We start from the raw sequence: 25,335 nt of genomic DNA on the forward strand, positions 1-25,335 counted from the left end.
CACAAATTTTATGAAAGCCAGCCTTTTTTTTCTTTTCTGTTGTCATCATCTTAGTCCAAGCCTTTATCATCTCACATTTAGACTATTACAAACAACTCCCTCCACTGAAAGAAATTTATAGCTAATAACTTATAGTAATATAGAATTGCTAGAGTCACTGAGATTTTTAGTGAGTTACCCCTGGTTATACAACTAATAATATGTATCAGAGACAGCACTAGAGTTGGCTTCTGTACTCAAACACTGTCTTATCTACTTTTGCTGCTTCTAAATGAAATATTATGATAGAAAACAAATCCAAAATTGTGGGGTAGCAGGAAAAAGTATAGCTGAATTTCCTCCCTTTCCCCCACAGTTTCTCCACAAAATATACTAGATAGAGATCTGACTGGGAAATTTAAGAAGAAATTACAGTGCCATTTTTCTAGTCCAACTGAGCATAGGGAAACAGAGAGAGATGACCATGGATATTGGAGATTGGATCTGTCCTAGAAGACCTTCGTGGAACCTTGTCTGATACGATTTTTTGATGTGAGGTCCAAGACTATGCCTCAGGACAAGAAGAGATTATTGACTCATACAGAAAGGCCAGTACATGTATAGGATTCAGGTATTTCATTGGAAGCTTTCTCATTCGCTATCCAATTTCAGGTCTTAGGTCCTGAGTAGACCAATGAGATGACTTTTGCCTAAGGGTGGTGTTGCAGAGTACAAATTACCTGGGAACCTGACAGGGTTCACTCAGAAATCAGTAGCAGTGCTGTGACTAACAAGAAATCACATAGTCCTGTTTTCAGATCTTCATGACCTCTCAAAACTTCCAAAAAAGAAATGACACATCAGAGATAAAGCAATTTCAGCTGTACCCATGGTCTAGGACTCTCAAGAAGCACAGGAGGTAAAAACTTCACAAGCCTTACTCATGCTCTTTCAGCATCTTTTTCCCTACCATCCACCATGGTCACTAGCTAACCCAACCTACAGGCTTGCAAAAGAATGTCACACTATACCCTGATTTCCCCATACTATATCCCTCATCCCTTTTCCAGTGCCTCAAAAATCCAAACTCCAAGAGCAGAGGCAGAGATAGGGCAGTATACCTTTAAGGGTTTATAATTTTTCTCTCAGGTCCACAATGTTAACAGATGCCAAATGGTAGTCGTAATAGCAGCAACATTACAATGCTCTGTACCACTGGGCCAGAGAATTGATGAACAGAGGGGCAGGACACCATGTATGTGGAGGTGGTGTGACATTCCACCAAGCCATGAAAAAAGGGTCAGTTGTCCCTCTCCAAAAAGGACAGATATGTAGACTAGTAAATCATGAATTGTCCATTTTGGGAGGAGACAGACATTTTGAGGTCTGTCCATCCATAAGATGATCAGATCATGGGTGGTAGTAGTTAGGGAGGGTAAGAGAGAAGTATAGCATTGAAAAAAGATCAGAAAGTGAACATAAGGGAAAATAAGGAGGAGGGCTTGGGGAAGATTGAAATTACCAAAGATTGCAGGAAGAAGAAAACCCAAAGATCCCCTCAAATATAAGCTGATAAACCAACAAGGAAGACATTAATATCAGAAAGAAATATTGGCTACAGATTTAATAAACATTGGGAAGTCTCATAAAAGAAACAAAAGAGGGGATAAATAATAGGAAATGCAAATACACAGAATTGAAAAACAGTCTGGAAAGAGAGAAGCAAAAAAGCAATAATATTGAAAGTATAGTGTCCATATACACAAAACATGTTGATTTCAAAAATAGCATGTATAGAGATAATTTTAAAATCATAGGTCTCCTAGAAGAAATATGCCAAAAAAAACCTGAACACTATAATTTAAGAATTATTATAAGAAAATTGCATGGAATATCTGAACACATAAAATAAAGCTCCAATCTAAAAGATCATAGATCATTTCCAGAAAAGAAAATCAATGAACACCTCAGCAAACTCCAAAAAAAAATAGCATTTAAATGTAACAGTTCCATTGAGAAACAACAAATTCTGTGAATGATCAGGAAAAGATCTTCAAATTCAAAGGAAAAGAAATTCAAATATTACAAGACTATTTTGTATCCTCATGAAAATTCAGGAGAAAATGGGATGATGTGTTCTGAAAAATTATGGAAATCAAGATGCAACTCAAGGTAATCTACTCTGCAAATCTGAGCATAAGCATAATTTGAAAAAAGAACATCTAGTAATAACAAAGAATTTGAAATATCTTTTGAAAGAAAACTAATTCTGAAGAAATAATATGCCTTTCAGATACCCTAGACAACAGAAATTCAAGAGAGGTAAATGAATAGAGCAACCAAAGATAGCAGCAGCAATAGTGACATCACAGAGAGATCATGAAAAGACTTGTTTCTAAATATATAAAAAGAGACAAGGATGAAGGTGGAAGTCAAGTAGAGCCGATGGTAGTTAGCTGGGCCTGTAGAATTATGGACTGAACCACATGACACCCTACTTAACAGGTTTTTATAGGACCAAATTACAAAATAGAAGGGTGCATGAAAGGAGTAGAAGAGAATTAAGAGAAATATGTAATGTGCACTGATCAAGTCTAGCAGTGCAGGGAAGGTAATGGCTGTGGTCTTAGGGGAGTGAGTGAGGTGGCAGGGGGAGTGATGGAAAGGGAGAAGTGAGATATATCTAGTTTTGGTAGTGGTGGTGATGGTGGTGCTACTTATGAATGTTCCTCTAAGTAAAGGAGAGATGTTCTTTGATGGAAGATGAGGGCTTTGCATTGTGGGGTGTTGTCTGCAAGGATTTAATGCTTGGAGAGACTGTCTCACCTTAAGAGGGGTGGGAGTGGAGCAATTGGGTGTTGTCTACAGGGATTTGGTATTTGGAGAGATCATTTTGTTTAATAAAAGTCAATGCCTAATTGTTGGTCCTTGAAACAAATAATTGTTTGACTTCAAGCACCTGAAAAATTCTGAAATTGTGACCCAGGGACAGGACACCAAAACCATTCCCCAATTATAATGTTTGGGCTAGCTTTCTGGAGGTCCTCCGGAAGGGCCTTAGTCTTGGCAGGATAGACACCCCGAGAATGGACAAGAATAGAGTCCAAAGTCTTTATTGTCTCCTTCAATTTCAGTCAGTCAGCCAGTCTACAGTCTTCCAGTCAGCACATCTCAGTCTCTGACTTCAGTCTGACTCTGACTTCTTAAATACTCTATTACAATTACATAAGTTCATCATACTGAGTATAAGCAAATCATTATGTCACTTGGGAACCATTATCTCATCAATTCCACTGAGTTAATATCTTCTTGTAAGATTACATCAATCATACTGAGCCTTAAATATACCTTTTCAGAGTTCCTGCCTTCTACACCCAAAAGACAGGTAGTCAAAGGATATGAACAAGTTGTTCATAAGGAAGAATATTCCAAATTACTAATGATAAGAGGAATGCAAATCAAAGTAACTGAAATTTCATCTTACATTCTGCAAATTGCACAGGGTTGCATAGTGCAAATATGACAAAAGGTGGCAAATGTCAATGTTTGAGAAATTGTTCAATGATAGTAGTACGTTGTTGGTAGAACTGGGGAATCATTAAGACTATTTTGAAAAGAAATTTTATGTTATGCATATAAAGTGACTAAAACATCTGTACCCTTTATTCCATTTTTAGGCTTCTGCCCCAAGGAAGCCATTGATAAAAACAAAGTCCCCGTATGCACTTAAATATTTATAGCAGCACTTTTGGGAGAGCAAATAATCGGAAATAAAATAGAAGCCTAAAGATTGGAGAGTGGCCAAATTGTGGAGCATGGATGCAGTGTTATGTTATTTTAAGAAATGGCACATGGGACAAATACAGGGCTATAGCCAACTCTCGTCAAACTTGATATAGCAGATCAGTAGAAGGAATTTCATCACCCAAGAGTTCTCTTTTCCAATGAAATAACAGGTTTAGTCTCTATTCCTTCTTCTTTATTTTGGTATAATTTGTCGAATTCTAAAGGTTTTATGTTAATTAATCAGTAAGTCTTTATTAAGTACCTACAATATGTGACACACTGTACTAAGTACCTAATGTACAAAGGAAGGCAAAACCTCCTTTCTATGCTTAAGGAGCTCCAATGGAGAAGATGGAATGAAAGTAATTCTGTACTATTAAGACACATATAGGATAAACTGGAAATTATCAACAGAGGAAGATATTGGAGTTAAGGGAGATCAGGAAATTTCTTAATTTTGTCTTTGTTAATGATTGTGTTTATAATTTAAAAAAAAAAAAAAAAAACCTTTTCGTAGCTCCACACAGCTCATAGAATAAAGTGCACATTTCTTAGCCTGGCTTAATGCCTCTATAATCTGAACCCAGAAAATTAAAAACCTTTTCAACTTTACCAATTCCCTCCTATATGAACTATTCACTTTTGCCAAATTGAACAATTATCCCATAAACAAACCTTGTATTTCTCACTATTCTTAACTTTGATTCTGCTGTGGCCCCTGATTCTGCTGTGGCCCCTGATTTGAACTATCTTCCCCTTTCTGCTTATCTAAATTCTTAAATTCCATTGTTGTGTCCTGAGCTCCCAAAGACTCTCACTTTAAAACAGCCATAAATTTATTGTTTCTATTACCTATTAGGTACTTATCAATTCAGCTCATATGTTTTTCTTTTTTTGTCCTTGTGTGTGTTTTTTTCCTCAGCTAGATTACTGGTACTGCACTATCGTGATATCCTTTACAATTCTAAAAATAATATCTTTAATGTAATAGTTCATCAAAAACATTTATTTGACTTGACTTGTTGGTTCCTTATTTCTTTTTTATTCTAGTTCAAAGTGCATGACTATAAGCAGCAAAGTTATTCGTTTAACATCTTTTACTGACATTTCTGAGTGTCTGAAGCCTCAGTTAGATAGAAAATTCAGCTATACTGAAGAAACTACTGTAAGTATTCTGAACAATGGCCAACCTAGTATATGATTCTATGATGCTGTGATTCTTTAGTTTAAGTATGATTTTTTTTTAGAATGTCTGTTACAAACACATACTTTTCCTTTTGTAAGATGTTTTCCCTTTGTTTTCTTTTTGAGATAAAAATAACACATTTGTTCATTAGTACCAAAGATGATAGGACCAAATCAGCATAGAGTACCAAGGTACCAACAACGATGACCATTTTGGATATCAACAGTTATTATTTCTAAAACTACCCATGTTTTCTATTTTTCAGTGTGACACAAAAGTGTCAGTACTCTACAAAAGTAGAGTAAACTTGATAACACCCTTTCAGAAATTAGAGTATTCAAAAGTTAATGACACTTTATTTCCAAATTAGTACTATATAATTTAATGAAATATAATCATCTCATTCTGTAGTAATTTTCATACTCCCTATATCCATGTCATGTTCTTTTATAGAAGCTTCAACCTTTGGATATAGACTAAAAAAGTAGATATAATTTTGTGCACTTATTATTTTTGGTCATTTCTTTTTATTAGGACCATTCTTCTGCTTTCTTTTATTGAGTCCATTATTGTTTGGCTTATGATTTTGAAAGTCAGGATTTTCCAAAATAGGGTGAGATAACAAGAGCCTTATTTAAATCATGTATTGTATCCCTGATGCCAAAGAAGATTTTGAGGTTCTATGAAACAAAGACGTTTATATTATTCTTGGGTCCCTTTATTATGAGAGCTGGACATTCATATCACCTCAAAGAAGAAAGGAAATAGAGCCAGCCCTCATGTTTCTAGGATGACATAAGGATTGCCAGTTTTGTTGGCAGAGAAATGCATAAGCAGAGTTTTTATGAGGACTTACATGACCATGTGGCTGCAGGCCACAGCTTAGTGTGGAACTCTTAAGAGAATTCCCTCAGGTCAATTAATAGTTCTGAACATGGTTTCTTTATTACCTTCTCATGGCTATAATAGCAGCACCTAAAGGCAAAAAGAATAGTAATTTGTAGGCCACCAACGGAAACTTGGAAGCCTTCCTAGGGGAAAAAAAAAACATCGTTTTACCTGAATGCAAGTATTTGAGGTTCAGCAGGAAGTTTAAAATCATATTCTTTCATAATAGAACAAAGGTTGCTGCCATTCTTAGCTCCATGGACCACTTCTAACTGTCAGATATGGCTATGGTACATCAGTTACATAAGTGGTACAAAAATAAAATGACAATATAGTAGATCAAACGAAATCCCATTGATCTATACCTTCCTTCTACGAAAAATGAAAGTGCTGAAACTGTCTTCCCAGAAATCAGCCGGAGTCAGGATCACTAAACGTCTTTATTCTTGATCTTTTCCGGTCAAGGTTAGGGGATTAGGTCTAGCAATCTCACACATACTTTCCTCCCTCAAACGCCAGGAGAGACTGACTCAGCGTCAGCATTTCAATTCCTCTTCCTCTTCCTACTCCTCCCACACACGTCTCTTCCCCCTCTTTGTCCCACCAATCAAGTCAGCACAGAACAGCTGGGGAGGGTCAACCTTCAAACAAGTTAATAGGGAACTGTCCAATTGGCAATTAGTCTCACGTGCTTCATTATCCAAGTGCATTGATCAGTTCTAGCCCTTTACATGAAAGTAATATTTTCAAAGGCATCTGTCTAATTATGTAAAGGATAGAGAACTAAACATGGAGTTAAAAAAACCTGAGTTTGAATCTGAACTCACATTTGTACTAAGGTGAGGAAATTTAACTGTAAAGGGGGATATAATCGCGCCTACCCTCAGGGCTGTTGTAGGAGCAAGTAAGATAACATATAGCTTTTTGCAAACCTTAAATGGCTTTGTAGCTAATTATTATTAGATGCATGATAGACTTATGCTTTGTTGTGTAGGTTAGAAAAGCTCCAGCTGATGCTGCCTTATTTGGATCTGAAATGGAAAATTTGCTACAATCTTTGTTTGTGGAAAATAGAGCTGGATACTTCTTCACTAAGTTCTGTGAACGTTCAGAGAACAAGGTAGAAAGTGACCATATATTTAACCTCTGAAGACTGAATCATAATTCATCTCCATGTAAAGTTAGAGGGAAAGGGAAAAATAAAAAATAAATCTCCTTATCGATAAAGGAAAGTTATCTTTAGTGTCAAAACTTCTCCCCCTTGTCAGATGCTCTGTCATGTTACTTGGCTAAAATTCAAATATATATATTATTAATTTTTCATGGTCTATTTTTACTTTAAAGACATAATGAATAGCTAAAATGTATTAGGTAAAGACTGATTTGTGATTGTGTTACTGATTACCAACAGAAGCTTTTTAGTAGCTGGAATATTTAGAATATTGCACTAAATTTTCTCAGGTTTTTACCATAAACAATGGCTTCTTATTGTGTTGTATCTTTTCAGGATTGTGAGTAGTATCAATAGTATAATTTAAATTCAAATTGTTGAATTTTACATGTCCTATAATTGTAATAAGTTCTTTTAAATATTAACCAAAATTAATAAAAAATTTACAAGGTTTCCCCCTGAGTTTATTTTTTGCTCTGTGTTTTCATAAACTATAATTTTGCCTAAGTGAAAAATCAAAAGCATTTAACTGCCTCAAATGTTAAGAATAGAATTTGATTTCAACATGGTATAACTTTGCACGTAAAGTATTAAAATACATTCAGTTTTTGGCTTTATTCCACAAAAATGTGGTTATTCTTCAAATGTTAATTAGGATTCTTACTATTTTAATGGCCAATTATAGGAGAAGGATACATTTTAGGAATATAACGTTCCAGTGACATTTCCATTAAATAGTTTGTACTGTTGCCAGTACATGATAGAAGATTAAAACCATCTTAAATTGAACCTGATTTAGGATGACCCCAAGGAACTAAACTATTACTTGCATCAGAAATTAGAATTTTTTTTAGAGACCTAATAATTGGGTGGTAATAATTTATGTACTTTTTCCATCTGTAGCTTTGGAAGAACAGTGCATATTTTTGGTTTGACCTGCAGGCTTATCATCAACTATTCTACCAAGAAACACTTCAGCCTTTTAAAATATGCAAACAGGCACAAGTAAGTAGAAAATATTATCTGTTCAGGTCCAGGAAATGGAAAACTTTGTCCAACTCTACATGGGAAATTAGGAATACAGGCATAAAGTCAATAGTTAAGTTATTGCTGTGAGATTACTTATATAAGTCTATTAGTCTATAATTGGATATGGTTTTTTTTTATTTTATCTTTTTTTATTTGGTATGTTTATATTTCTTCTCTGGTGCCAAATATTTTGCCTTCTCCCATTTATTCTTCCCCTCCAATTCATTCCATTTTTCTCCAAATTACACCTTTTTTTTAACTAGGTGACCAGGATGCAGGCCAAGATGGGCTTCCTTTAAGGAATTGCTAGAGTATTTAGAAGTGTAAGTAATGATAAGATCTGAGGTGATCTTTATTGAACTTAAGAGAAAACTAGTTGCTGCGTCATTTTGGTCTGACTTAAAGAGGAGGTTAATGATGAATTCCTGATATATTAATAATTTACCTATAGCTGGATTCTATGTTCTGAATCCATGTGAAGCTGACATTGATATATTATAGTATCAGAGATTTTTTCTAAAAAAGAAAATATGTTATGACTATTCAAGAGATATGGAGGGAGATGGGATGAAGAAAAGACCTGCTTAACAAGAGGAGAATAGAGAAACAGTTCTCTCTCTAGAAAGGGAAAAAAAATATGACTAGAATAAAATTTCCTTGTTCTTTATATTGTTTCATGTTCTTTAAAAGGAGAATGGGGTAGAGGAGGGCGGGGATTAAACTTAGAAAATATTATACCAGTTGGTTGCCTGTTGAGCTCTATTCACAAGAAGGTCTCTATGAAAATAGAGCAAAAGGAAAGAGATAGCATTTGTTATAATTTTACTGGGTTTTGCTAAATGTTTACAGATATTTTCACCAGCTTAATGCTGGCCTTAAATAACTATACTTTGTAAATAGCTGACAGGGTATATAGCTTTTTATTTCCTATCATGAGACTAAGGGCATTAGCTTCTAGATATCTAAGAACTGGGACAATGGTTTTAATCATAAAATGGAATCTTTCATTTGATAATATAGATCCCTTAGACTGTATAGCTTCACCTTTTGGCTTGTCAGTCTTTAACATGCAATTCTCTGCTTCCTTTGTTTTCCTTATTACCTCCATAATTCTTTCTGCCATGGTACAATTTGCTACTTACTGATCTCTTTTCTTTTTTTAATTTAAAATTTTTATTGATATTTTTACTTTCATATCTTGTTCATTTTTAAATATTCCATCCCTAACTCTCCTTTGTTTAAAAAAAAATAATAATAATAAAGGGAAGAAACCTAGTTTTGTAAGACTAACCAACCTGTCTCCTGAGTGTGATAGCATATACTTTATGTTTCATTTCCATAGCATCTTTTCTTCAGGGTTATTAAAGTAAACATACCATTCATATATCATTTGAGTAAAGATTGAGTGTAGAAGTTTTTATTCTTATGGCAAGCAATGGAAGGGAGAGATCAGTGGATTGACAACATTCCTGTATCAAGTAAGCTCAGAACAAAATTATCTGCTTTTGTATAGTGTAGGTTATCAATAATAACAAATAAATAAAGAGTATAGTAAGTTCAGTCTGTAGCTGACAGTGGTGGCTGGGCATTTGTTTACTCATTTGTTATTAGCCTCAGCAGAAATAGAGCAAGGCGACTTGTTTTTTTCTTTGTGGCCAGCAGAGCAGGGAAATAGCAGAAACATCAATATGAGGTTAGATGTAACTGTTCATTTTCCACTGAACTGAAGGCTGGTCACTCTTATTATGGCTTAACTATCTTATTCTTAAGAATTACAGTTTATTTTTCTGTTGCTCCCATACCTCAAGATGATGTAGGCAACAAGAATACTGTTGAATCCCTTTCTTTCCATTTTTCCTTATAAACTATGCTTTAATCCCATGACAGTTAAGAAGTCACTGGAGATTATTGAGAAGGAGAGTGATGTGGTTAGTAGTTTTAGAAAAACTACTTTGGTAGTTACAAGGCAGATGGATTGAATTGAAGAATCATGTGAACCAGGGAGAGCAAATCATTGATAATTTTAATTAATAGTTGCAGTTAAATAATGAAGTCCAAAGCCAGATTTCAGTGAGTTAAGAAGTAAATGAAAGGAGAGGAAGTGGAAGCAATAGTTACAGACAGCTGTTGGGGGGTACAGTGATTAGAGTGCTGACCCTAAAGCCAGGAGGACTCAAGTTCAAAGTTGACCTCAGCCACTAACTCTGTGACCCTGGGCAAATCACTTAATCCTGTTGCCTCAGTTTCTTAATCTGTAAAATGGGAAGGATTGTGAGGATCAAATGAGATAATATTTGTAAAGCACTTAGTACAGGGCCTGGCACATAATAGGTATTTAAATGTTTATTCCCTCCCACTTCTCTTTTTCTAGGAGTTAATTTGATTGAGAAAAAGAAAGTATAGATGATAGTTTGAGGATACAGTAATAATAATAGTGTGTGTATGTGTGATGCTTTAAGATTTGCAAAGTTTTATGTATATTATTTCAGTTGATCCTCACAACAATACTGTGAGATATGTTATTTATGGTATTATGATCTTCACTTTACAATGAAGAAATTAAGGCAGACAGAGATTAGTTGACTGGTAATGCTGAGAGAAAGTGAAAAATAGCCTCTAGCACAATGGATGAACTTTAAGGAGAATGTGGATAAGACTGGCAGGTGGTGATGAGTTTTACTTATCACAAAATGCTGCATCATTGGAAGGAACTGAATTGATATTACAGATCCATTTCTGTGTTTGAGAAACACTTGCACCTAATAGAAGCAATTTTGTTTTATTCTGTTAGTGGAACACACTCTGCAATTGTAGGAAAAAATTGCACAAAACAGTTGTCTTTCTGTGTTTCTCCAGCTCCTGCTTATATTTAACATCATAGAAAAAAGACATCAGGAGTAGTAGGAAATCAAGTATATTCTTTTTCTTTGACTTGAGCACTTAGTGGTTTGTCACCTCTTCTTTCAGGAAACAAAGATGGGTTATTCCTTTTTGTATTTTCTCAGAGAAACAGAAGTTTTGGAATCAAAAGTGAAATGACCAGGCTACATATACACATTATCAGTTATGTTTTTTTCTGAAAGTGCTTCATAAGCTGTCTTTAAATAACCACTTATTTAAAGTTTATCAGTAATTATACTTGAAAAATTTTCATGGCATATAATGACCAGTATTGAAATTCATTTGTTACTTCTCAATCTGGCTTTTCTTTTTGCTCACAATCATACATTAGTCTTATAGTTTGACACTTCTACTTCATACACACACACACACACACACACACACACACACACACACACACACACACACATATATATATATATATACACACACCAACTAAATATTCTAGGGTGGTCCTGACATTTTTATACAAGTTGTGTGAGCTAAGTGTTTTTCACTGTATTGGCCGTGTATGTTCAGGTGCATAATTGTCTAGTAGACCATCAGTTTTAAGAAAGAAACTGTTTCCTAAGAGATGAATAAATATGATTGTGAGATGTAGGTGAAATTAGGATTGTGATTAAGTATTACGTTTTGGTCTACTTTTGCAATTATCTCATTCCTCAAGTGGCTAGTCAATTTTTATCTAGACTTGATAAGGCTATTTTTTTGGAGCTACAGATGTAGGAGCTTAATAAATAGTCAAACCTTGGATGGGTCAATCACTACTAATAATTCAGGTGTTCACAAAATTAACACTCTCCTTTTTAACTATTCTACTTTATTATATTTGTAAGGGCAACCTTTTATGTCTGGTTCATTTAATTCAGTTTTTCAAACCATCACCTTGTTTTAGTTTATAATGCAATAATAATATGCATTTCACTGTGCTAATAACTAGGAATATAAAGACAAAGTTCCCAGCACTTAGCATTGCTCACATAGTAGGCATTTGCTAGCTTGATTAATCTTCCGGAGATACATTTAAACAGATAAGTAAATAAACTGTAATTTAAGGAGATAAATAGAGCACCAAAATTCAGGTTTACTATGAAATGATTTTTTATGGGAGGTACTCTCTGAATAGAACCATGGAGAAAACTTAAGGTGCAGTTGGAAAGGGATTATATGAGTGATATATTATGTGAGTGGAGAAAATATTCAGGAGGAGATGCTGTTCACCAGTGTCAAATGCAGCAGTGAGGTTGAGAAGCATGAAGACTGAGAAAAGAATATCAGAAAGAAAGATCTGTTACGGTTACTTAAGAGATACTGCATATCTAGGTGGTACAATGTACAGAGTACCAGTCCTGAAATCAGGAAGAGCTGAGTTCAAATCGAGCCTCAGATATTTGCTAGCTCTGGGAGCCTGGACAAGCCATTTCACCTCTGTTTTCCTGGCACCTACCTCCCAAATTTGTTATGAGGATCAAATGAGATAATCATTGTAAAAATCTTAGTTCAGTGCCTGACACATAAATAAATATTAGCTATTGTTATTATGAGATGCTTTTATAACTAACTAAACCTCATAGTCAGAAAAGCTGAAATTCCTTATTCTAAAATTTTCTTTGGATCCTAAAAGTTAGCCAATACATATTCACCATGCAGTCTTTGTTTTGTAGAAATGGATGTAGATGAAGTGTAGTAGAAATCTAAAATCTAGATTTTTAAGCAGAAGAGCTTGGTTTGAAACCCAATTTGGCCATTTACAAGCTGTGTGACTTGGGCAATTTACTTGATCTCAGTGTCCCTGGTTTCTCATCTATACCACGGAGAGTATAATTCCTGTATTACCTATCTCACAGGCTGTTGTTGATAGTATTTGTACTGAATATTATTAAATGTTCAAGGTACTGTGAATGATGAGCACTGAACAACAATACAAAAATGGAAATAGACACTATTTTAATAGATATGACTGACTTTTAAAGTAGTAGTGATTTCTGAATTGAATTGTATGCAATCATACCACCAATTATTTATAACAAAGGTCAAATTCAAAACCAAATTTTTTTAAAAGGACATAGAATTATAAAACTTGAGAATTAGAAAGGAATTCCCATTTTAACAAATCTAGCAAGTGAATGAAGCAGTTAGGTAGTATAGTGAATGGATTGTTGGGTCTGTAATCAGGAAGACCTGACTTCAAACCTGGTCTTAGACACTTCCTAGCTATGTGACCCTGGGCAAGTCATTTAATCTGATTTACCTCAGTTTCTTCATCTTTAAAATGAATTGGAAAAAGGAAATGGCCAACCACTTCTATATCTTTTTCAAAAAAGTTCCAAGTGGAATTGTAAAGAGTCAGACACAATTGAACAACCACAACAAAGCAAATGAATATTCAGCCTCTGTTTAAATTCTCCAAGGAGAGGGAATGCAGCTGTAATCGTCTCATTCTTAGGAAATATATCCTGACCCTATTCTAGACTCTAATTCTGCTTCTTTCTCACTTCATGCATTTCTCTGGATTCTGTTTCCTAGTGCCAAACAGAACCATTCTAATTCCTCTTCCATGTGACATGCTTTAAGTACTTGAAAAGAAGACAGTGATCATTTCCTTGAGTTCTCTCTTTTCCAAGATATAAATGTCCACTTCCTCCACCAGTTCTCATGTGAAATGGATTTAAGACCCTTTATCTTTCATCCAGGTGATTGTCCTTTGGAATCCTCCAGTCTATCTGTAGTTCTTAAACTATGGTGATACAGACTGAACACAATACTTTTAAGTGAGAACTAAGTCGGGCAGAGGACAATGGAACTATTACATCTCATTTCCTTGAAGATATGCCTCTCTTAAAAGATTCCCAAAATTATTCTCTCTTTTTTGACAACTACATTGCACTGATTACTGCAAATCTGAAATCTCCATATAGTTTTAAAATTTTTATTTTATTTTCATCTGATGGAACAAAATAAGCAAAATTGCAAATCTACCTTGTACAATTTGCTGTTTCTTCAAAATGTACAACAAAGTTATCATGTAACTTTCTTGTTTCTTTTTTTCTTCTCTCCCCAACCCCTTGCCCTAGAAATGGCTACACTAGACACAAATAAGTATATGTATGTAAAGTTATTTTATACATATTTCTATTTATCAATTCTTTCTCTGGATGCAGATAATCTTTTTTCACATGTCCTTTATTTTTAATTTGGATATTTATAATAGATTGACATAGTGACTCAAACTCATTCTTTTTTTTTTTTGCTGAGGCAATTGGGGTTAAGTGACTTGCCCAGGGTCACACAGCTAGGAAGTGTTAAGTGTGTCTGAGATCAGATTTCAACTCAGATCCTCCTGAATTCAGAGGTGGTGCCCTATTCACTGCACCATCTTGCTGCCCTGACTCAAAGTCATTCTTAAAACAATATTATGTTATTGTTTACAATGTTCTCTTGTTTCTAATGATTTCACTCTCATTATTTCATTGAAGTTATTCCATGTCATTCTAAAGTAGCACATTAGTGTTCTATAACCACCATACACTACAACTTGTTCGTTCATTCTTAATTGATAAAGATCCTACAATTTCCAGTCCTTTGCCACCATAAAGAGAACTGTTACAAACATTCATGGTTATAATTACTATTTGTGAATTTCCCTTCATCTTATTTTTATTCACTATATTACTTCTCAGCTTCTCTTTTTCTCTGTTACCTTATCTTCTCCTTCCACTCCCTACCACTCCAGAATTCCCCCATCTTTTCATTCTACTCCTCCAATCTCAATTCCCATCCCTCAAAAAGCCCCTCATTCTCTCCTCCTGTCCTCACATTCCCAATTCACAAACCCCTCTAAAAGTTCCTCTCCTCCCCTGTCCCCCAGTTTTGTCACCTTTCTGTATGTCCAGAAACTAAGGATTTCACATCCCAGCAGCTTCTGTTCTAAAAGATTATAGACTGGTACATTGTGTCTTTTTTTTTTTATTCCCCTCAATAGTATTTTGTTTTTCCAATTACATGTAAAGATAGTTTTCAACATTCATTTTTGTAAGATTTTTGAGTTCTAATTTTTTTCCTCTTTCCCTTATCTTTCTCCTTCCCAAGACATATTTGTCATGTTGTGAAAGAAAAATCCGACCAAAATGGAAAAAATCCATGAGAAATAAAAAGCACACATGCAAAAGAAAAGGTGAAAATAATGTGCTTCTATCTGTATTCAGCCCCCATAATTCTCTCTCTGGATGCTGATGGCATTTTCCATCTCAAGTCTATTGGAATTGTCTTGGTTCACCATATTGCTGAGAATAGCTCTAGTCTGTCATAGTTAATCATTGCATAATCTTGCTGTTACTGTGTACAGTATTCTCCTGGTGCTGTTTATTTCATTTAGCATCAGTGGAACATTATATTTCAAAGAACAAAAGGAAAAAAAAGAGCTTGGGTTGCATCCAAGAATAAAAAGTTGAGTATAATTTCGAATGAAAAAAAAAAATGGTACATTTGACAAACTGAAAGACATTGATGTATTTGTTCAAAAAGACCAGAACTCAATGGAAAATTCAACATAAGAGATCCAGAAGAAATATAAGGAAAATATTAAAGTCTAATTATAAGGCACTTAATTAAGTTTAAACTCTCTCTCTCTCTCCACATATATATATGAAAATGTTATCAGAATTCTTAAAACTGTCATCAATACTCAGGTTGAAAAAAAGAGTGGAGCTGAGTTGTATATGATAGGGTGAATCTAAAAAACAAAATTGGGTAGGAAAAGATAAAGGAAGCAATTATATTATAAAAATAGAACATGAAAGAAAAGACTAATACAGAGGAAGCAGTTAGGGAGGGTGGAATTGGGGAATATTGTTGAAATTTTACTCTCATTCATTGAAGAGGAAAGAACATGTACATTTAGAAAGGTGTAGAAGTCTTCTGAATCCATATAGTTTTTTGTTTTGTTTTGTTTTTAACAACTGCTATTTAATCAAATCTCCTTCATTTCTTGCACTTGTGAAGTTAGTTTTTTTAAACCCAAGTATAATACTTTACAGTCATCATTCCCCTTTCCCCATTTTTTGGTCATGCTAAAATATTTTTATTCTCCTTCACCTTTGCATTTGCTCAGGGCAAACATTTTGTGGAAGGTTTTCGGTTGAATTTTTGCTGTACCTCCCACCTTCCCTACTCCTGCTAGGAAAAAAAAAAAAGCAAAATCCTTGTAACATATGCATAGTCAAGCCAAACAATTTCCCATGATGTCTATGTCAAAAATGTATGTCTGAATCTGTATATTAAACTCTTTGTCTCTTAGAAAGCAGGTAGCATTTTTTATCATGGGTCCTTAATAATCATGGTTGACTGTTGTGGTATTCAGAATTCTTCAGTCTCTCAAAATTGTGTCTTTACAATGTTGTTGTAATAGTTCTTCTTAGTTCACTTTGTGTAAATTCATACAAATCTTCCCAAGTTTTTCTGAAACCATTCACTTTATCATTTCTTACAGACTATTATTCCATTACATTCATATACCATAATTTGTTCAGCCATTTTCCACTTGATGGGTATACCATTAGTTTCCAGATTTTTGCAACTATGAAAAGAATTTATATAGATTTTTTTTTTGCATATTTATACTTTTTAAAAATTTATTTGAGGGGGCAGCTAGGTGGCACAGTGGATAGAGCACCAGCCTTGAATTCAGGAGGACTCAAGTTCAAATTTGGTCTCAGACACTTAATACTTTCTAGCTGTGTGACCCTGGGCAAATCACTTAACCCCAGCCTCAGGGGGAAAAAAAAATTATTTGAGGCAAGTCCTAGTATAAACATCTAGGGATCAAAGGGAATGAGCCATTTAATAATATTTTGTGGATAAGCTTCAAATTGCTTTCCAGAAGGACTGTTCTAATTCATAATTTCTTTTTTTGGCAATCTTGCTAATCTGATAGGTAAGAGGTAGAACTACAGAATTACTTTAATGTCCATTTCTCTAATTAGTTATTTGGAACTTTTTTTTTTCCATTGGGCTATAAATAGCTTGAATTCTTTCTATGAGAATTACCTATTCATGTCTTTTACTATTTTTCTGTTGGGGAGGAGCTTATAAATTTGAATCATTTCCTTCATTTTAGAAATTAATCTTTTCCATAGAAGCTTTCCAAGTCAACCATCATTATTCTGATCTTAACTGCATTGAAACTGCTTGTGAAAAAATAAAAAAAACTAATCTTATTTTGTGGGTCATACAAAAGTAGATAGCCACCAAATTTTAGTTATAAGTTATAGTTTGCTGACCCCTGTTCTAGCTGTCAAGATATTTTTAAATCCTATCCACTGTTATCTATCTCTTCCCTTTACTTCCACCCCACAGTTATATATCATCAGCAAATTTGATAAATATATCATCTATGACTTCATTGATCAAAATATTAAATAGCACAGGGCAAAGTATGATCTATGATGTACTTTACAGGAACCCTTCTGCTGCCACAATTATTAGCTTCTATTTGACCAGTTCTAATTCTCAAGGAGTTATTTTCTTAATAAGGTTTTGTACTTTTGCCAAGCTATTCATTCTCTTTTCATAACTTTTTTACATATCCTTCCATTTTTTTCTCTTACCACTCTTATTTGTTTTTTTAAAAATCATTTTTTATCTTTTTTTAAAAAATGATTTAACTTTCTTAGGAATTCTTATTGGGATTGTCTCCAATTTGCCTTTTTTTCTTTTGAGATTTTGCTTATGAATGTTTTCAAGGCATTGTCATCTTTTGAGTTTCTGATTTGTATTTCCTTATTACCTTATTAAGTCTTTATAGATTCTTATTTTATTTTCTCATTTTTCTTACCTATTCTTGATTATGGGTTTCATGTAAATGTTAGACTCTGAGCATTTCTCAAGGTGATGACAGGTGATGATAGAAATGACTTCTGTCATTTTAAAGTCTAATGCTTTCACAATCCATTCTGAGGGCCCATCAGTTTTAGTGGCTCCAAAGTGGTGATCCAGGGAGAGAACTCTCAAACATTTAAATTCTGCAAGTCCCTGACCCAAATATGTGTCTATTGGCTCCTGTGTGATAGCATTTACACAGACAACTGCTAGATTCAGTCTCTGTTGGTCCACTGGGAGGTTCTGCAGGCTCAGCATGATTGAGGGAGTGGCTTTTTTGTTCTGAGACTTATGCCTAGTTGTTCCTCTCTGAGCTTGTATGTGGCTGAAGATTAGAATTCAGTTGTTGCTCTGCACATGGATTCTGAGACACACAGACAACTATTTCTAAAAATTGTTCCTTGTTCAGCATGGTTAGAGCCTGCCTTGTAACATTTTTCTTTGTCCTGGTCCTAAAAGACAGAGCTGCCAGATGACACCCATTCTTGCACCCATTTTTGCACCCATTTATACATAAGTAGTTTAGGGATCTAATGAAAGTTATTTATACCTCAGTTGCTACTCTTGTGTTCTGATGTGGCTACCTTTGGCTACCTGGATGCTAGAATGCTTCCTTCAGTGCTACTGCCATCACCACCTATAAACTCCTAGCCAGCACACTTGTTTGTCTATCTTTCTAAGCCACCCTGGGCTAGAAAAATTACTTAGTATGACTTATTCTTGGTTTTCCTGGTTAGAATTTGGTCGGGGACATTTTTAGGTTGTTGTGCAGGAAATATGCTAGATGAACCAGATAAAAATGTTTCCTCTTATTCTGTCATCTTCCCCTGAAATCTTTCCAAAAGCCATGAATAATTAATAACTTTTGCTTTAATGAGTTGTGCTGATCTTTTGGAATTCAATATTTCACAATTATTTAAATGTTTATTTTTCTTTTTTCCTTTAAGATTTTCTTAAAATGGAAATATTCTTCATAAATTTGCTCTTGCCAAATAATTTGTCAATAATTCAGTATTGATTTTCCTTCTCATACTTTCATGCTACTTACTATCTACTATCTTCAATTAGAAACAATATAATGATATATATAGTATATGTATGTGTGTATATATCTTAGCTATTTAGTCTTATTTATCTTTTGAGGGTTTTTTTGTTTGTTTGTTTTGTTTTGGCCTGAACTTCATGTAATAACTTTTCTCTGATCCCTCACTCTATACTCGTAGAATTTATTGAGTTTTACATTTAATTCTCTCCCAACATGATTCAAGTTTAATTTCTCTTTCCATTTTATTGATGTTCTTTTGGATTCTCTTTTGTACTCTGTTCTGCCTTTCCTAGGCATCTGGTTTAATTGTCATCACTTTGCCTTTTTAAAAATACAATTCTTTTACTGATCCTGTGCAGTAGTTCTCTCCACCCCCCTCCCCATATCAAGATGTTGCAATTCTTAGATTCCATCTTTTAGATTATTAATTGGAAAATTGGAGGACTGTTTCATGAAAATTTGCAAGTGGAAAGAACCATCTGTAATTTATTCCCTTTCGGCATCGTTCCTTAGTCATGTCTTTGAGTTCTTAGAGGGAGATGAGAGGTCATTAAAAATCATCATTTTTTCCTGCTTTGTAGGAAAAAAAAAAGTTGGATTGTTTAACTATTCTTGTTATTTTCTTTTAATTCTTTATGTACCCTAATATAATGTGATTTTGTTAGGCCCTATAAAATTTGGATATATACAGACTTTTTTTCCTCCATATTTTGTCATCTCTGGATATATCACTCCTGGAGACTCACAGTCTCCATTTTGATGACCAATTTGTGCCTAGTGGGGTTTTTAACTCAGGCTCAATGAACTTGTTTTTTATTTTATTTTATTATTTTATTTTTAAAATTAATTTTTATAATTATAATTTTTTGACAGTATATATGCACGAGTAATTTTTTTAATAACATTATCCCTTGTATTCATTTTTCCAAATTTTCCCCTTCCTCCCTTTACTCCCTCCCCTAGATCACAGGCAATCCCATACATGAACTTGTTTTTTAAAAAAATATTTTGACAACTGTATTTTAATAGAATTGGTTTCTTTTGTAACTATATGTATTTTATCTTATTCATTTAAGGACCTCAATCTGAGAGGGAGTCATAGACTTCACAGATTGAGAAAGGTGACACCAAAAAAGTATAATAACCCCTGATCTAGAAGAGAGTTATCAGTCTCAGTTAAGAAAATCACAGGTCACTTTCTTTAAGTTTATTAATAAATTTTATTCAGTTTATGGATATTTCTTCTGCAGTGTTTGAATTTATTTATGAAATATTTTTGGTGTACTTTGCCTCTGCCACTGAGTCTAGATCAATTAATTCTAATTTATGTATCCAAAGCAAAGTTTATTATTTTGTAATTTTTGCTCTTTCCATTTTTCCAGAAAAACAAATTAGCAAATTTCTTTTCCCTAAAATAGTGCAACTGATTTGTTTGTTTAACTGGACTATATTTAAACTTAACATTTAAAGTCATAAAATTAAATTCATAAATTCACACTTCAGAATGTAATTTTTAACATTTTTTCCAAATGCAAATCATATCATTTCAAAGCAGCTTTCCTTCATCCCTTTTCCCTTTTTGCATAGTGTAATTTTTTCTCTTAACAGTTATTTTTATATCACAGACTACAGAAAAGTTGAGTTTCAAGTCAAATTGCCAGAACATATAAGTTTATCATGAAGTTTGTGTTAAAAGTTGGCATACCATGAGTATGGCTTTGCTCCCTCAAATATTGTAATTGACTGTTATAACCTATTCTTTTTCCTTGTCAGCTTTTCCCTACAGTGATCATGTTGTTCTGATAGGAAATGATAAGGATTTTAACTTTTGACAGAAGATAAAAAGCACTGATTTAAGGGAAGAACAATTCTATTTAGAGCTCTCTCAAGTGTAAGCACTAAAGCTTGGGTTTCTTGGTCACCTTTAAAAAAGTAATTTCTTAAAAATCAAGTATTTTCTTCTCCTTCCCACTTACACACATGCACACACACACACACACACACACACACACACATACACACACACACACACACACACACACACGGGAAAAAGAAAGAAAAAATATTTTTATAATAAGCCTAGTCAAGCAAAAAAGGTCACGTCCCAAAATGTATCTCAGTTTGTATATTTAGTTCATTATTACTCTTTTTTTTCAAAAGGGTAAGTAGTATGCTTTTTTCATCAGTTCTCTGTAATCATGGTTGATCATTGTGTCTATTTGAGTTCTTGAATTATTACACATTCCTACTCTCTTCCCTCTGGATGTTTTATTTTTATTTAACTAGGAAGATTTATCTTATGTGAAGTTACTAGATCACATTACCTTTGCTCCATATCTGGCTTATATGCAGATTAGTTTTTACCAATAAGTTGGTGATGGAACTCTGTCATATACTTTTTCTTGTAGCCTGTTACATGAAAATATAATGTTAACAAACTCACAATTTATTATGTTTTGACATCACTTGTTTTCTTAAAGTATGTACTTTTAAGTCATACAATTTAGTATTTTAATTTTAATTTTCTCACTTCCAACCCTGACCAGATGGTGACAGCAAAACATCATACAATTTGTGTTACTAGGCAATCATAAAAAGATACATACACATGATCGTTAAAATAAATATATCAAAAGAAAATATGTTAAGCTGTTCCATTAACATAACTAACAGCTGAAATGTAACATAACAGATCAACATGCATGCTGCAACATTTGTTATTAGTCTTGGTTTTGCCTTTTAAGTCTGCACAAAATTTATTCTTGTTTTCATTGGAATACTGTTGAGTGTCAAGCTGTATCTAATGAAATGAACCCTTACTTATGTAAAAGATGCGTTTCCTAATTCTATGTTTATCTTTGGCACAATGAAAGTATTGGGCTTAACACAGTATTTGTAATGCAATGACAATTAATATTTAATGGCAAGGGATTATTGGGAAATGAGTAATTTATTACATAAATAAATAAAAAATACTACTAATAAAAAGTGTATAAAAATAATCTAATGACATACATGTCATCCTTTGCTCTTTAGGACAGAGAAATCCAAAAGAGAAACTGTTGAAGAAATTGTTTCCTTTATTTTCTTTTCCTTCTGTCAAAAAGAAGAAAAAATTCAGTAACCCATCCTCCTAACTACTTTGGTTTGTTTGTATAGATTTTATGATGTACTAAAAAAATGTGTATGCGCCAGGACACATGACAGTATTTGTAATGTGAAAAAAGCTAGTCTTAGAATGTATTGTATTGTATTTGAAAGAAGGTGGTTGTCAGGTACATTAAAAAATTTCTATTTTTCCACTATAAACAAATGACATGATGTAAAATAGATGTTAAAAGAAAATTAAATAACATTCTAAAATCTCAAGTGAAACATTGTACTTATAAACTGGGAAAAATTTTAAATGTGATGGGAAAAATATGTTTTTATGCCCAAATTCCTAGAAATAGTCATCATTTGTAAAGCATCTTGAAGATTTTCTTGGAAAGTAATAATTGGAAACTTTGCCATTTTGAATTTATTTCTATAGTCCCAAACATACTATGATAATGTGCAAATAAAAATAGATATCTTTGTTTATAAAAAATTGAGTTCAAAGAGGAACAGCAGTAGGATAGATGGAAAGAAGATGGTTGAGTTTTTGGGAAGGTGGTGGTGGGTTAGGGTTTAAAGGAACTCAGATCCCTCATAAGTAGCTTGGTAAAAATGCATAAAAATGCAGAATTACAAAGAAAATCAAAGAGAATTATCTATAATCTCTTCTTTCCAATATAGAATTACACAAAAAAGACAATCAGAATCATATGGTAAGTAGCACAGTAGTTGATAAACTGAGACTCCAGCTACTAAGATGAGGACTCCCTGCTTGACAAAACCTGTACATCTGCCTGACAGAAATCAGGTTTAAAGATCAATAGTCATACTATATACTAAATAATTAGCACCAAATAGATACATGACCTAGAAATAAAGGGTGACATGATAAATTAAAGGATGACTTTGTCAAGGAAAACTTTGTCTTTTGAACTATGGATAGAAAAGAATTCTGGATCAAACAAGAAATAAGAGAGGATCAAAGAAGACAAAATCACCAATTTTGCTTACAGAAAATTTTTAATTTCTTTTTAACATAAACAGAATTAATGTACTTAAAATTTAGAAGAGAAATGGTTACTGTTGCTGCTTTGCAGTAACTTTCTCCATTAAAGGGCTCATGGCCAAGATACATAAGAAACTCATCCAAATTTATAAGAACGAGAGTCATTCCCTGTAGATAAATGGTCAAAAGATATGAACAGAGGCAGTTTTAAAAGGAAGAAATCCAGGTTTTTGAGAAACATGAAAAAAAATGCTTCAAGTTAATAATCAGAAATGCAAATTAAAACAATGCTCAAAGTTCCACCTTATGCCAAATGGATGGAGAAATACAACCGAAAAAAGGATAATGACAGATGATGACTGAAAAAAGGATAATGACAGATGACAACTGAAAAAAGGATAATGACAGATGTTGGAGGGGCTGCAGGAAAATGGACACATTTGTGCACTGTTGGTCCATTCATTTTGGAAAGCAATTTGAAATCATTCTCTAGAGCCACTAAACTGTGCAAATTCTTTGACCAGCAATATTACTTCTACACCTATATCCTCAAAAGTGATTAGGGAAAGAGGAAAAGGACTCATAAGCATGAAATTATTTGTAGCAATTATTTTTGTAGTAACAAAAACTGGAGGTATGCCCATCATTTGGAGAATGGATGAATGTTATGGTATATGAATGTAATGGAATACTACTGTATTTTAAGAAACGATGGAAGGGATTGGCTTAGGAAGCCCTGAAAAGTCTTGTATGGATTAAGCAAAGATAACTGCTGAAGTTCCTCATCATTTTTCAATACATTCCTCTAGAGTGTCACAGTTGTCTAATTCAATCAAAAGAATTCTCATTTTCATATCTGATAAATGGTTATCCGGTTTGAGGATCTCCAAAATGGGAGAGCCTACACCTCTTGAAACAGCCATGTTGCTTTCTGTCCTGGGCTTCATCTAGAGAAGCATCTGTCTTCACTACAGAGATGTTAATGCCAAGAAGAACTAAGCTATCATCTATGAACTTCTTTTTAAGGAGAGAGTAATGATAGCCAAGAAGGATGTCCATGTGCCAAAGTGCCCTGAGCTGGCAGACAAGAATGTATCCAGACCCCATGTCATGAAGGCCATGCATTCTCTAAAGTCTCATGGTTATGTTAAGGAGCAGTTTTCAGGGAGGCATTTCTATTGGTACCTAACCAATGAAGCGATTCATGCTTCTGGGATAACCTTCACCTCCCTCCTAAGATTGTGTTTGCCATGCTCCACAGAAGTCCTGAGACAGAAGGGAGTAAAGTCTAAAGGCCTGGAGGGTGGGCATTCTTCCTGGCTTACTCAAGGTGAAGCTGACAAAGACACAAAGTGCTGCTTCCCTGGTGCTGACAAGAAGGCTGGGTCAGCAATAGAATTCCAATTTAGAGGTGGATTTGATCATAAACATGATCAATCTCCTTAATAAAAACTAAAGATATGTCTCATATTGAATAAATTTTTTTGGAAAAAAAATTCTCTTTTAAGAGAACTCTAATTAATTGTTAACAGATTCACTGCCCTCCAATATCAAGACTAGATTTGCTACTTTGCAATTTTTATCTATTGCTTTGCTTTGCCCTCTGGAGCCAAAGAACTGAAGCAGCTGCTATAAGGTCTAGTCCTGAACTGGAATCATCAAAGTATCTAACCAAGAGGGCAACAATTGGCCCTTACACCCTCAAGTTCCTATAAGTTCATCAAGTAGACATTTAGCCACCTCTGTATGCCTTAAGTAGTTTAGCAATCTATAACCAAAGATACGCCTGGCAGCAATTTGTGCATGATAGACACAAAATAAGAAAGAAGGCCAGAGGCAAGACCCTATTAAAACAGATAAAAATAAAATAGGTGCCCAATATCCCTTCTAAGAGTTCAGGAGTATTGATAATTGATCTTGACAAAAATCACAATTCAGAAAGTAAAGTCTAAAATAAGCATAACAGAAGATGACATGAACAAAAAAGAAATTTTATGGGTCCAGGGACATCCAAAACAAAAAGTTTAGAGGAAAAAATTAACAGGAACTATGGGTAGAGCCTGTTATAATTTCTGGAAGAAATAAAAAGGATATTAAAAGAAATGAGAGTGCTAAAGAAGAAAATTGAAATAATAAGCAGTTTAGTTCTGACTTTTTCCTCTATTCTCTTTTTTCCTTTTTTTCTCCCTTTCCTTTTCTCTCTTCCTCTATCTTTCTATCTCGATTTCCCTCTCTCCTTCTTCGTCTTTCTCCTCTCTTTCATATCTGCTTCCTTGTTGCCATATCTCCCCATCATCCAAAAAAAAACCAAAAACAACTTTATTCTACCTTACTATCACTCCATATTTTTATGATTTTTTTTTAAAAAAGAG

At 33.9% G+C, this 25,335-nt stretch overlaps 1 protein-coding gene across 5 annotated transcripts in view; it reads left to right on the top strand.

The window, feature by feature from the left end:
* RGS22 (regulator of G protein signaling 22) overlaps positions 1-25,335 on the top strand; it is a 171,562-nt gene that overhangs the window by 83,971 nt on the left and 62,256 nt on the right. For all 5 annotated transcript variants that reach the window (XM_074268265.1, XM_074268270.1, XM_074268255.1 and 2 more), the window contains 3 exons: positions 4,816-4,930; positions 6,834-6,959; positions 7,914-8,015. In XM_074268265.1, coding sequence (XP_074124366.1) covers positions 4,816-4,930; positions 6,834-6,959; positions 7,914-8,015 — 343 coding nt within the window. The remainder of the gene's footprint in view (positions 1-4,815; positions 4,931-6,833; positions 6,960-7,913; positions 8,016-25,335) is intronic.

Source organism: Sminthopsis crassicaudata, chromosome 1 (assembly GCF_048593235.1).
Source record: "Sminthopsis crassicaudata isolate SCR6 chromosome 1, ASM4859323v1, whole genome shotgun sequence".
Taxonomy (NCBI): domain Eukaryota; kingdom Metazoa; phylum Chordata; class Mammalia; order Dasyuromorphia; family Dasyuridae; genus Sminthopsis; species Sminthopsis crassicaudata.